Raw genomic sequence first — 14,615 nt, forward strand, 5'->3', positions numbered from 1 at the left:
GGGCTCACTGCAAGATGCAAACTATAGATAAGCCTAAAAAACAGAACAGCCTGGTTAGTTTGCTTTAAAAAAAAAAGGCACATAAAAACAGTCTGGAACAAAGTTTTATGGACAGATGAGACCAGTATTAACCTGTGACGGAAAAAAGAAGAAACTGCTCGTGATCTAAAGCATGCCACCTCATTTTGTGAAACACGGTGGAGGTGGTGCTATGGCTCCTACTGCAACTGGCTCACTTGGTTTTAGTAATCATGTGACTGCTGACAGCAGCAGGATGAATTCTGAAGTGTGCAAGAAACACCTTATCTACCTAGATCAAACCAAATGTCCCAAAATGCACCGGGCGGCAGTTCACATTGCAGCAGGACAACGATCCCAAACGCGCTAGAGCACCCAAGGAGCTTTTCATGGCCAAAAAGGGGAATGTTCATGACTGGCCACGTCAGTCACTCCACCTAAATCCAACCGAACGTGCGTCTCACTTGCTGAAGACGCGACTGCACCCTCGAAACAGGAACTGAAGATGGCTGCAGACCATCGGACGGGAAGACACCTGGCATCTGGTGATGTCTATGGGTCATCACTTCAGGCAGCTATCGACCGCGAAAAGGACTTGCAACCAAATACTAAATATGACGACTTTAAGACTAAGTTAATTTGATCCAATTACTTTCAGTTCCCTAAAATGGGGGCACTATGTATAAAAAGGCCTGTAATTGCTACACGCATCACCCGATACGGATGTAAATACCCTCAAGTTAAAACTGACAGTCCGCACTTTAACATCACATTCATTGCTGTATTTCAAATCTAATGTTTTGCAGTACAGAGCGAAAACAACAAAAAAGTGTCACTGTCAAAATACTTATGGCCTGAACTGTATATTTCAAATAGTATATTATTATTGTATATATTAAAACCATCCAAAAGACTCTAAATACTGTCAAGAGACAGACAAGAAACACAAAAATTGAATTGAATTGAATTGAAAAAAAAGTTTAATTTCTCATAACCATAAATTATAAGATTGAAGATGTGGGCTTCAAAATAATTACAGAATAAAATATTAATCACAAACAGTAAGCACATTTTACACAAAGCTATTATCACACTGGGTCATGGTAAATCCTTTTAAGCAAATGCAGGATTCAATTACTCCCTTGATAAACATGATAATGCAACTTATGATTCACACTTTTAAATTGAATAATTAATAAACAATGTCATAATTTACTGGAACACAAAAAGTGGAATGTTAACATTCTTAACCTTCCACAGCATCAATACAATAGCAAACACTCACAGAATATAGGAGTATATTTTATGCAGCTATAAAGCAATCTTGTTCTTCAAGAATCTCCAGTGCATTAAAATGCAGGGAAGAGACTCACCTTTTTCACCACCAATACTTAGCACCCATAACGGTTCTTTAAACTCAATCAGTCAGAAGCAACAACAGAATCATTTTTTGCCTTTAGACAAAATTTCCTGGAATCTTTACCTGAGTTACACTACACTGGTCCTTAAAGAAACTCCTGCCATACACCGTTCTCAGAATCTTAACATTTCTAAGTAGACACAAATTAATGTCAAACTTGTACACAGCAGCCATGATGCGCTTATAAATAATTGTGACAACTATTTACAAAGGTAGGAAAACTTGGCAAGCTGTTTCAACAATGGAAAACCTGTTTTGTCACTTTATAACACGGGCCTCGCTCACAAAACATGCTTACGATCAGATTTGGTCCGCTTGGGTTTCCGCTGGGTACTCCAGTTTCCTCCCACAGTACAAAGACATGCAGAACTAATGCAGAGACTCCAAACAGTGATGAGTGTGTGAGTGAATGGTGTGTGGGCCCTGGCGATGGATTAGCAATCTGTCCAGGGTGTATTCCTGCCTCTCGCCCACTGCTTGCTGTGATCGAGAGGCAGGACAAGTCTGACCAGGAATAAGCAGTTTAGATGGATGGAATGTACATGTGTTTAGAAACATGCATAAAGGCATATATGCAGATGTTTCTACTTCGAATGATTCACTATTTGTGCAAAGTCATTTTAAGGAGGTAAGATGCCATACTGACAACAAAATATTTATCAATGCAATTATTATTTAATATTATCATATATTAATATTTCAGTTTATGACAATGTTTTTCCCAACAAGTGTTCATCTTAGTTTTAGTTTGCGATATTAAGCTTGTTGATCATACATCTAATTCATTATGTTTATTTAGTGACTGATGAAGACCCACATGCATGTAGTCTAATTCTACTCTCAGCAATGGCATCCTTGCTGTTTTTGGATTACTTGGCTCATTTGGTACTTGGCTCGCCATAATTTGGAACACCTAGTTGAAAAATCGAGGGTCTGCACATGTTTCATGAATCCCATGTTGGTTTTTCTTAGGAACTTACTTCCTAAGCAAATAGTTCATTTCAATGGTGATTACTTTCTGTATTTTGGTACCGCACCAAACTACAAGCCACATATTGAAAAAGTAACCGTTGTCACTTTATGAGTCAGGGAAAAGTAAAAGGCCAGGTTCTTCGTAATGGTGAATTATGCACACCAAAGTGACATTATGTCTCTTTGACTTGTTTTAATACTTTTTTGAAGAACAATGGAGTTCTACGACTTATATATATATATATATATATATATATATATAGGCATTGGCCAGATGGACGAGTTGGACAGAAAAATGATCGGTTTTGGTTTTTTCATAGGATATGTTGACGATACTGAAACAATTTTAATTACCGGTGTTATCCTTTAAGAAAAGCATTGTGAATGAGGCCTTTGAGTGTGATTAATTCAGGTTTAAGGCATATTGTATGTTTCTTTGCCAAAAGAAAACAATCCATAAATTATAAGGCTATGGGCTTGAAGCTAATAGGAATGTGCAAATTAAATAAAAGATAAACAGTAAGCAAATTTTGACCCTAAAGTACCATCACATGCACAGTAGATGCAGGAGAAATGTTTCTCTTGGTGAACAAGGGTTAAACTTACGATTCAGCTTCTGTCAATCATGATCATGGCAGCGCCAACTGCTGAATCCACATCTTTACCAAACAGCACGGGCAGGGGAAAGGCCCTCACTGCTTCCTGTCGAAGCACCTCGTTTCGGGAGAGAGCGCTCCCGCTTCCCATGATCTGCTTCACCCCGGACTGCAGGAGGGCCTCGGGGGGCAGCATGGAGGCTAGGTTGTCCATGATTCCACGACACAACGCCCTGGTCACATGACCGGCCGAGATGTTGGAGGCAGAGATGTTGCACACCTGACCCAGGCAGCCGGTGTTGTGCCTCTCGCCGAAAATCGTCGGGCTCACCTTCAGGTCGCTGCTCTCCTGATCTAAAGCAGCTTTGATCAGCCGGGAGTAGAGGGCGCTGTCGTCGTCGACGTCCGTTCCTAAGGACGCCAGAAACAATCGGGTGTTGGTCGCTTTCTTAGACTGGGTGAGTTTCATCAGGGACTGCAAGTTGTCATTAGTTGGCAAGCCGTATGGCTTTCACATAAGAGTAAGCAGCGCTCTCCCCAACCCACTTTAAATCGCACTTACCGAGTTCTTTCATCCAAGCGGTCAGCATTTCCACAAAGGTGGCCATTACGTTGCCCCCATTGAGCGACGCTGCTACGGCGAGGTAAGTGCCATCGAAATAAGGGAAGTAGGACACGGGAGAGTAGGGGTCCGGGGTGGCGGGGGGCTCAAAGCCATCTGGCATGGCAAAGGTCAGCTGGGCAGAGGTGCTGATGTTCAGGACTAGAAACGGACCAGGTACAGAAACACAGAGGGCATAAGGACACGTGTCACGCGCTGTTTTCCATGCCATCGACTCCGCCCGGTGCCAGCGCGCACTCCCTACCTGCGCTGGTCCTGTCGGCCATGCAGGAGTACACGGAACACTGGAAGTCCCCCAGGGCCACTCCCACGGGGGTCTGTGAGGGGATCCCGTGCCACTCAGAGCAGGTCAGCCCTGCACAGCAACCAGACTTCACTGGGTCAGGGAGCAGATGCACAGGGAAGCCAGAATCCTTCAGACTAAAGCATGAACGTACACACACACACACACACACACACACCCGTGCGCACGCATGCACACACACAAACACACACATGCACCACACGCGCACACACACACACATATGCACAAACACACACACACACCACACACACGAACATGCAAAACCAAAAGTGAGGGAGGGAGTGTGGGAGGGACACAGAGAAAGAGAAAGATGTTATCAGAATGTTATCTTAGAATACTGACCTTGAATAGCTTTAAGGGTACAGCATTAGTGCTTAAGAAGCAGGATGCATTACTGCACTGATGTCGTCTATAATAAAGTAGCTGGATGCATTTCCATTCTCATGTATTCAGCGTTTCCTAACCACTTCACATGCGCCGTTGACCTGACAGCGCTGCACCAGCACAAAGGGACTGCATTTATATAGCGCTTTTATCCAAAGCACTTTACAATGATGCCTCTCAATCACCCATTCACACACACACACACACCAACGGTGAAAGGCTCCCATGCAAGGTACCACTCAGCTCGTTGGGAGCAATTAGGGGTTAGGTGTCTTTCTCAGGGACACTTCGACACGCCCAGGGCGGGGGATCGAACCGGTATTAATGATGTGCACTCAGGATTATTAAAGTGATGTAAAATAAAAGAAAAAAGGCAAAATTGACTTGCATACATGTCCAAGTTCCATTGGTGGGAGCTGGTGTTGAAGTATCCCCAGCTAGCAGCGTTCTGGGTGGACATGAGGCACTTGTCCAAGCCACACAGCATAGCGACCACGTAGTCATGAATAGTCCCTGCTGCAGTAAATTCGGCCAGAAACTCAGACCTACATTGAAACACGAGTTTAAAACAACAGTTTTGTTATTTTAATAAATCAAAAAATATTTTAAAGTTCATATTTCCAAAAAAAAAAGTGGAGAACTTGTTTCACAACCAGTCATTTAATCACTGGCACCATGTTAAATTAGACTGACCAAACACACAAGTGGCACCTGAATAGCATTCTTTCACCGGACATGGGTCCTTGCAAAACGGGCAGACAGCCACACCATACCTGTGCCTGACATGCCAGAAGATGGTGGCACAGCCAAAGCCAGTGGCCACACTGAGGTGAGAACCGGGCTGCGGCAGCGAAGACAGGAAGTTACCGCTGCATCGCCCATCCTGCCACGTGATCAGTCGACTCGTCTCTCTGGGCCAGAACACGTGAACGGCATCCCTTCTCCCCCAACTGCAGCCTGGGGTGCAGAAGAACAACAGTTGTAGCCCAATTTATGATTTGGTAAGGCACAGTGGCACACATTGATGCACTCCTTTGGAATGGAGGCCTTCTGCGCATCAATAATTAAGATGGTTTATAATAGATTATAGATCACTCCTCTACTCTAAGGAATTTAACCCACCCAGAATAAAGAGGAAAGCCCATTAGCTATATTGGGCCAGATTTACATAGACATGTAAAACCAATAACATGACCATTGATTGGTCAAGGTAATTGTTTGGCACCAATCATTGGTTGTGTTATTAGTTTTGCGTGTGCTGAAAGGTTTGCTGAAGGTCTCAGTAAATCAGGCCCATATTGCGGACCTTAAATTATGGGGACATAATATATTATCCTGAAGAGGACAGATAGCCAGGCATTTGGGAGGGGGTTGGAGCATTTTTGCAGACTTGACCACAGTGCATTTGGTCAGAGGTTTAACATATTACCTGACCAACCTGCACTTCAACAGAGCAGTATTCCCCATAAGTACAACAGGGACATTGATTCCAAGACTGTAGGAATGAACATCAAGCTAGTAACACCATTTTATAGAGAGGAGGACATTTTGTATTTTCAAAACAAAGTATTAAGACAGTTATTACAGTGAACCCTGCATAGTCGACCTCAAATTAACCAGAGGGGTGGCAGATACACAAAAGGTTGGGTAAACAGGAAGTGAAACTTAAAATAAGCATTGAAGCTGGTGCAACTTCAAAATGTGAATATGCAGCAATTCATTCATTAAGCAAACCCTCTGGTTCACATTTTTCTTTTCAGTGAGGTGAACACAGAAAGTCAATTACATATGCAAGGGAAGTCCAGAACTACATATCCTAGAATGCATCGAGACAGTTAATGTACTGCACACCACTGTCAACCTTGATTATACATTAAAGTTATCCTTTAAATGAGGGTGTCCTTTAAACGAGGGTAATCTGGTAGGTTACTTATGCGGGAGGTGGCAATGTGGGAGTCCACTCGTAGTTGCCATAATTTAGCAGTTATGGACTCCGTGATCATGTCGGGCAGCAGGATGAGATTTTTGCAGAAATAAATGTTTCTACCTGTTCTTGCTTTCCAAAACATGACCCCATGCATTTGTCCAGACACCCCAATCTTGGTGACGTTTCGGAGTTTGTCTCTTGGTAAAGCAGCAATGCACTGATTTACAGTGTCTATTATTCGCTCGGGTTCCTGTTCCTTAGCCTGTCAGAGCAGTTTATGGAAACAAAGCAAATTAAGTTTCTAACAAGTAATTATTCGTTATCTTTTCTTTTCAAAATCTATACTGTGGGTGTTGATATGATCAAATCAAATCAAATCAGTTTCATTTGTAAAGCGCTTGATGTACCCTGCTCTTGGTAGCAAAAAACACATGCACTGGGCCTCAGTGGTGCTCCAGTACAAAATATTGCAGACCCCAATATTAATGCACTCATAATTATTAAAGTGATGAACGAATATTTTTATAAAGACTTGCATAAATGCCATTGAAATGGCCCACTGCACTGCTTTATATTGCCAAACTATAGGTATGAACACTGGGGCCAATATACATTTTGCATTGTAATAAAATGTCCAATATTTACTTCTTTTGCACAATGACACTCAAAGGCCAAACTTGGGCTGCGGGGGCTTTTTACATTTTGTCTACAAATGTGGTAGTAATTAAAATGAATCATAAAAGACGAGAAGGGAATGGGGATGCCAAATAAGCACTATTGTGCTGATTCAATAAGGTGTGCGAGAACATGCATGCTTAATGTAATGATGTTATCTTAAAAAGTATACCATACGTGTTCGACTGTGTTGCTGGAATCTGCCTTCGTTGGCAGAGTGTAGCTGTCCGTTACTTTCTTTGACTGAGTGTCAACCAGTACAACCTTGATTGAAGTTGTCCCCAAGTCCATGCCAAGGACATACTTGTCAGAACTGGATGACAGTGCCATGATCTCCTGAAACAGACCAGATATATAAGAACAGAGCCAAAGTACTATGATTATTTAACCCCACGTGTTAGCTGAAAGTAGTTAATCGCCTATAATAATTCAGACAGCGCGAGCTCGTTCCCAAGCCAGCCAAATAGTAACTTGGCGTTGCTACGCCGGTAAACTCCTACTAGTTGGCAAGCCTAATTTGTCGCTATAGCTCCGGTAGCAAAGTGATTACAAGAAGTTTGTAAAATAAGCTAACAACAGCTTTGCTTATCATCTATATTATTTAGCCGACGACCTGCAAAATCCAGTTGGCTAATGCAGCGAACTGGATAGCTAGCTCGCATACGGGGCACCGTACATACCAGCTCATCAACTAGCTAGCTAGCTGCACGTACCAATAAATGCTCACTACCTATGTTGAACATTTTTAAAGCATCGTATGAAAAGTACTGCATTTAGCACACTTATTTTACAGCACTCACACGAAAAATATAAGAAAGAGAACACGCAGATAGCAAGCTGTTTCGCTGATTTACACAAGTTAGCTCAGAAATGCTATCCAAGCACTAATTTCATTTGACATGCTCAGGCCAAAGATTTCACAACACCGGATATAAAGTCGCCCTCTGCTGATGTCAATAATTCGTGCTCATAAAGCCAGTTTTCCCATTGGGCTCCATTCATTTTTGACAGCGAAATAAATATACTATAATAAATATACCTTATGCAATAAAATAAAGTGGTGGAAAAGGTAAGAATACGGGTTGAAAAAAAAAAAAAAAAAATATATATATATATATAGGATATTTTGAAATAATAGTGAAGAGTGCAGCTGGATATCTGGATATTAAAGGATATCTGCCAAAAGCTGTTCAGGAAAAGCTGAATGAACAAATGCAGTTGAATAAAGAATTATGTTCACAAGAATTATTGTAATAGTGCAAATCATTCAGTGGAATGCAAGAAGTTATTTGGTTTGGAGATTTTATTGCTCATAATACTGTGTGGGGATGAGAAAATTCAGATCATAATGGGTTAGTAGTTGCTGGCTTTAGGGAAGATAAAGGAATTGTGTGTTTATGAGATAGCACAACAGGAATTAGCCAGTGGTACAAGGAGTGAATCTATCTTAGACTTAACTTCAGTTTCACAGTCATTAGCAGGATTGTTCATGGGAGGTGTGGATTTATTCAATGGTAGGTAGTGATCATTATCCAGTTGTATGTTAAGTCAGTATGGAGACTAATGTGATACCAAATGATATGATGGAGCAGTCAGTTTTTGGAAAGGTTGAGTGGGATAAATTTCAAGTAATACATGAACAAAGATTATTGATGACAGATAAGATCAAGTATAGATATTTTAATGAAAATGTTACAGCAGCTGTAATAAGAGCTGCAAATCAGAGCATTTTTTTAAAAAATCAGGTAAGCGAAGGAGAAAAATTGTGCCATGGTGGCACAGGAATGTACTGAGGTTGTGAATGACCACAATGAGGCTTTTAGAGAATTAAAAATGACTCACAACTTCCAGCATCTGATAAAGTATAGAAGGGTGCAAGCAGTGGTTTGGAAAATCACTAAAGAAGCCAAAAGAAAGTATTGGCAATATTATTGCAATACACTTGGGAGAAGCACACCGAATTAAGAGGTGTGGGGAATAATAAAAAAGATGAGTGGAGTGAGGATAGAATGGGGGGTTTCCTGTGATAGAAAGTGATGGAATAAAGTAAAGGCACATATGTTAAAGTACATAGTTCAAAAATCAGAAGAGGCAAGACGAAGAAGGAATAAACAAAAGAAGAATTTTTGGAATGGGGGAATGGTAGAGATGGTACCATTAATGCTTTTCTCACAATAGAAAAGATCAAAGGGGCCATTAGAAAATATAGATTAACAGCACCTGGAAGAGATCAAGTTTGCTACATGATTTTAGATAATCTAAGTGATATAGCTTTTGAAGCATTGATAGAACTTTTTGATAAAGTATGGCAGAAGGGTAGATCGCCTGGAAGTTGGAAACAGGCAGTGTTTGTTCCATTCAGGAAACCAGAAATTGATCCTACTAAGCCTACAAGCTACACGTCAATAATTCTGCCATCTTATTGATGTAAAATAATGGAACGTACAGTATGATTATAGAAAGACTAACATATTAACTAGAAGTAAGAAATTTCAGGTGTGATTGTGAAAGTGGGTTTAGGAAAGGGAGTGGCACCATGGATTCAGTTTAATGTCTAAAATAACAGATAAGAAAAGCACAAATAAATAAAATGGTGGTAGCTGTATTTATTGATGTAGAAGGATGGGTTGCTGATTAAAAATAAAAGATTAGGAACTTCAGGAAAGATGTTTAATTGGGTTCAAGATTTTATTTTTGGTGAGTTAATTCAAATAAGAATGGGAAGAAATTATTCATCTTGCTTTTTTGTGGATAAGGAAACCCCACAAGGAGGTGTTATTAGTCCCATTTTATTAACCGTTATGATTGATGATATGTACTAAAATGCTGAACAGGGCAAAGGGAGATTATTAAATGGTGATGATGGGGCATTATGAAAAAGAGGAAGGAATCTCAATCATATGTTGAAAAAATTACAAAAAGCTATAAAAAAGGGGGAGCATTGGTCCTTGGAGTGGGTATTTAAATTTTCTGTTGAAATGACAAACAGTTTTCTTTTCATGCAAAAAGATTAGTGAAGAAATTCAGAAATGAAATGCAATTGAATTGAAGAGATTTGGAGAGGGTAAATATTGTTTTTTATAAATGTGGTTTGATATTAGGCTCACATGCAGTATTCATATTGATAAGATTGTTACAAAATGTACGTAGGCTGTACATGTAATGAGATGTTTGGCTGGTAAGGACTGGGAAGCAGATATAGCATCTTTGAAAACAATATTTATGGGAATTATAAGATAGATCAGTGCTGTATAATGGATCTGTGGTGTGTGGGTCAACCTCAAAACCCTTACTTAAGAGGCTAGATGTGATTCAGGCTCTAGAAACTACGGAGGAAGAGGTCTGCATGCTATTTCGCCGAGGCTCTCAACCAGGCGAACGTTTCCCTGCTCCTGTTTACAACCTGAGGCACTTCTCCAAAGCGCGCAGAGTACAGATGAGCTGCTTAAACTCTGAATAACTCGCGATGTCGGTGTTTGAGGTGCTTGGCTAAGTTAGCTAGCTAGATGCGTTTCCTCATTCAGTTTGAAATGAGCAATGACAGTGTTTCCAAACGCGTTTTTGACAATGTTGTCTTGATTATATAACCAAGGGCAAAGTATTCATACACATGAATTATTATTTTTTTGTTTCTCAAAGAGTGGTAGGGCCTATGTTTGGTGGAACTGTCATGGCAGGCGCACTGCCGCTAGCCATCTTTACCTGTTATGAATTGTTTTCGTGTTTTTAGCCGTTCTCAAGCAGGCCAACTCAGACTAAAGTGCGGTACGAAAATGGAAAAAACTAGAACTGTTACAATCACTAGGCCTGTTTGATTTTGATTTGTACTTTGTACTCTTTGCGCGGTTTGGAGAATTGCCTCAGGTTGTAAACAGGAGCAGGGAAACGTTCGCCTGGTTGAGAGCCTCGGCGAAATAGCGTGCAGACCTCTTCCTCCGTAGTTTGGTGTGCGCTGGAGCTTGCCATTGAGCCATAACACGGTCTTCTGCCGCATGCTGCAGCAAGGGTTTCTATGAAACTCGCTGGTTAAGAGATTATTTTCTATTTCTCTAGCTCTTTGGGCCATTCCCTGTGAAATTTGGTGCCCCTACTTGAAAGGTCCTAATGCCAAGAAAATAAGGACCCCTTAATGAAGTCCGAATTATTGCCTCATTCAAATTTTAATTATTTAGCGTTTTTGTTGGCTTATCCTTGATTGTACTGTCAAATTTTACTGATGCTAATGTTAAACTTGTTTTTCTCACTCAGTAGTCCATGAAGAAAATAAAAGAAATTATTCAAAAAGTAAAAACGGCTGTCTTGTGATATGCCTGATTATAAACCGAGTTATATATATATTCAGAATTGTAATTTATATATTCAGAATTGAAGTTATATATTCGGAAATTGAATTTATATATTCGGGAATTGTACTTATATATCCAGAATTGAATTTATATATTCAGAATTGTAATTTATATATTCAGAATTGAAGTTATATATTCGGAAATTGAATTTATATATATTCGGGAATTGTACTTATATATCCAGAATTGAAGTTATATATTCGGAAAAATTGTGAATTTATATATTCGGGAATTGTACTTATATATCCAGAATTGAATTTTATATATTCAAAATTGTAATTTTATATGTTCAGAATTGAAGTTATATATTCGAAGAAAAAATTGAATTTGATATATATTCGGGAATTGTACTTATATATCCAGAATTGAAGTTATATATTCGGAAATTGAATTTATATATTCGGGAATTGTACTTATATATCCAGAATTGAATTTATATATTCAGAAATTGGTTATATAATCAAGACAACATTGTCAAAAACGCGTTTGGAAACACTGTCATTGCTCATTTCAAACTGAATGAGGAAACGCATCTAGCTAGCCAACTTAGCCAAGCACCTCAAACACCGACATCGCGAGTTATTCAGATTTTAAGCAGCTCATCTGTACTCTTTGCGCGCTTTGGAGAAGTGCCTCAGGTTGTAAACAGGAGCAGGGAAACGTTCGCCTGGTTGAGAGCCTCGGCGAAATAGCATACAGACCTCTTCCTCCGTAGTTTGGTGTGCGCTGGAACTTGGAATGTCATAAAATCAACTAGCGAGCTATATGTTATGTTATGATTAGCAAATTACATTTTAGACAGCTAGCTTGTTAGCAAGCACATATTTGGATATTCAGTGTTGAAACTGCAGATGCACGTTTATTTTAGTTGTTAATTGTAATTACAAAATGTATTGACGGACATCGCGACAAGCCTACTTAAGATATATCAGCTGATTTAAAAATGTGTGGGTAGTTTTTATCAGCGATGAAAACAAACAGCTCGGTAGTGAACTGAACACCATTACACAGGCGATCTGACAAGCAATATAAATCTTTATTAGAACAAGTACAGCACAAACAACATGTCACAAAATAGTAACGGTAGTACAAAACTTAGTTCAGAGATATTCCACTTCGGTATAATAACATAAGTAATTTTGTGGAGCCTAACACATTGTACTTACATAGCATTTGCCTCCCCTGCTGACCGTCAACGTTAACAGAATCGCTTTTCCTCACAGTTGTCAGGCTCCCTATTCATTCATTTTCGGGACAACCGAGAGGAACAGAGACGCTGTTAACGGACAGCAGATGTTGCTTCACGCTACGAAAACACAATGGAGTCGCCTCCAGAAAAGAATTTATGTTATGTCGAAGTGAAACATCTCTTTAATCGGCTAACTTGATGTGGTTAGCAAGCTAGCTATTTAGCTTTCTTGTGAACCAGAGCTAACGTTATACTTACTTGCATAACCGAATATAAACTTCTCAAAAAAGAATTTATAGCCCTTGTCCAGTTTAGACCGCTTAACGTTCACTGGCAATGCTTCGACAATGCGGATAACATCGGACAGTGAACTTTGGCAGAGCTATCAGGGACTGTGAGAACACACGTCGCTGTTTAGGCTCAATTTCTTCGCTGTCAGAAATGGACTTGCGTCCGTAGCAACGGTAACCGGAAACAAAGTATCCCTACATCCGGTTTTGGTCGCCATCTTGTGAAATAGGCCTATTAGGATGTTGTTACTTCCCAGTACACACTCCAAACCAGTGGGTGGCGGTAAATGCACCATTAAAGTGTTTTTGCCAACCGTCACATAATGAAAAGAAGAAGGCGAAGAAGACGAAGCATTGCGAGGAACAATGGCCGAGTTCCTGTGAAGGATAGCAATTTCTGTGAATTTAACCTACAAAAGCGGCTCATTTATTGCTGAAATCGGACATAATCTTTTAATTATTGTTTCAACACCACTCGTAAGTAACCACACTTAAACATTACACGTCTGTTTTTTTCAGTGGCGGTTTGGACCAGTTTGTAGTCATTCTAACGTCGCTGTAGAGATTTAGCATGACAGCGATGATGTCCGCCCATAGCCAAGTAGCTAACGCGTTAGCAAGTTTTATATGAATGGTTGTAACATATGCATTTTTACATAATCGGTTCATGCGCAATATTCTTCTCTTACAGTAACCTAGCAAAGAAAACATGGCCGCACTGGCAGCTAAACGGGAAGGACCACAGTTCATTAGTGAGGTTTCCGTGCGAGGTAACGCTGCCGTTTTGGACTACTGCAGGACGTCCGTTTCAGCCCTGTCCGGGGCGACGGCGGGGATACTGGGGCTGACAGGATTGTATGGCTTCATCTTCTATTTTTTAGCCTCGTTTCTCCTTTCCCTACTCCTCATACTCAAGGCTGGCCGTCGCTGGAACAAGTGCTTCAAGTCTAGGCGGCTGCTTTTTACAGGAGGACTCGTAGGAGGCCTTTTTACCTACATTCTTTTCTGGACCTTCCTTTACGGCATGGTTCATGTGTACTAGACTGAAATATGTATGGATCAACACAACACGCGTCTTATCTGAAATGGACTCCATGTAAATTTGGGATTTTACACCCAACCAATCGTAAAGCCCATTGTGGTCTATATACAGGCTGTACCGCAGCAAAGATTTTTTTGGATTTGTATAGATTACGAATTATGCAAATTACCAATTCAAATGTTTTCCTTTCTATTCTGTATTGAAATATAATTATGTAAAACTTGATTATTGCTCTAAAAATCATAGAAAATATGGATGTTATGTCTAAGTTAAGACTCATCACGAGAACTCTGCTTAGAGGGTGTGGATGTGTGGGTCTCCAAACTGGATTGGGACCCACTCAGGAGTCATGAGAAGGGCTGAGGTTGGTCCTAAGATTAGATACGGAAAGAAGTAACTTGTATATCTTACCTTCCAGTGGAATGCACATAGGTCAAACACTGCATTAGATACAGAAATTAACAGATTATAAATGTGCATTAGGCCATGTTTAGAAAAGGGTTGGGTCCCAGAAAATGTATTCGCTCATTAAGTGGGTCCTAGGTTCAGAAAGTTTGGGAAACGATGGTTTACGTTGCCGTTTACCCAGGATGGGATGCCAGTTAATTTGTTTGCCAATATATGTAATTAGGCTTTGTGGACTACCGATGGGACATGTACATTTTATAGGTTTTTTGGGAAAGATTCAGAAAAGATAAATTAATTTCTCTAATAAATAACCAGTCATCTAAACACATACATGCTGTAAAGTTTGTTGTATTTTGTCTTTAAAATGGTGAAAATATATATTTGATGTACACAAATCTTTAAAAGCAGTTACCTGAAGGGTT

At 40.1% G+C, this 14,615-nt stretch overlaps 2 protein-coding genes across 3 annotated transcripts; one reads left to right on the forward strand and one right to left on the reverse strand.

The window, feature by feature from the left end:
* Positions 1–980: 980 nt before the first annotated feature.
* Positions 981–7,848, reverse strand: shpk (sedoheptulokinase). Of its 2 annotated transcripts, XM_064352261.1 has the most exons (8): positions 7,719–7,848; positions 7,096–7,254; positions 6,364–6,505; positions 5,090–5,273; positions 4,709–4,861; positions 3,873–4,048; positions 3,569–3,769; positions 981–3,417 (listed from the first exon to the last, which is right to left on the reverse strand). In XM_064352261.1, exons 2-8 carry the CDS (start codon positions 7,246–7,248, stop codon positions 3,020–3,022), a joined length of 1,407 nt encoding a protein of 468 aa, XP_064208331.1. In that variant the 5' UTR covers positions 7,249–7,254; positions 7,719–7,848; the 3' UTR covers positions 981–3,019. The 2 variants fall into 2 exon arrangements, with proteins under 2 accessions (XP_064208331.1, XP_064208332.1); XM_064352262.1 differs by lacking the exon at positions 7,719–7,848 and having other exon boundaries at positions 7,091–7,229.
* Positions 7,849–13,053: 5,205 nt separating this feature from the next.
* Positions 13,054–14,521, forward strand: emc6 (ER membrane protein complex subunit 6). Its single transcript, XM_064352277.1, has 2 exons — positions 13,054–13,220; positions 13,435–14,521. Exon 2 carries the CDS (start codon positions 13,453–13,455, stop codon positions 13,783–13,785), a length of 333 nt encoding a protein of 110 aa, XP_064208347.1. The 5' UTR covers positions 13,054–13,220; positions 13,435–13,452; the 3' UTR covers positions 13,786–14,521.
* The last annotated feature ends 94 nt before the right edge of the window (positions 14,522–14,615 follow it).

The sequence above is a fragment of the Anguilla rostrata genome, chromosome 9, assembly GCF_018555375.3.
Source record: "Anguilla rostrata isolate EN2019 chromosome 9, ASM1855537v3, whole genome shotgun sequence".
NCBI classification, from domain to species: domain Eukaryota; kingdom Metazoa; phylum Chordata; class Actinopteri; order Anguilliformes; family Anguillidae; genus Anguilla; species Anguilla rostrata.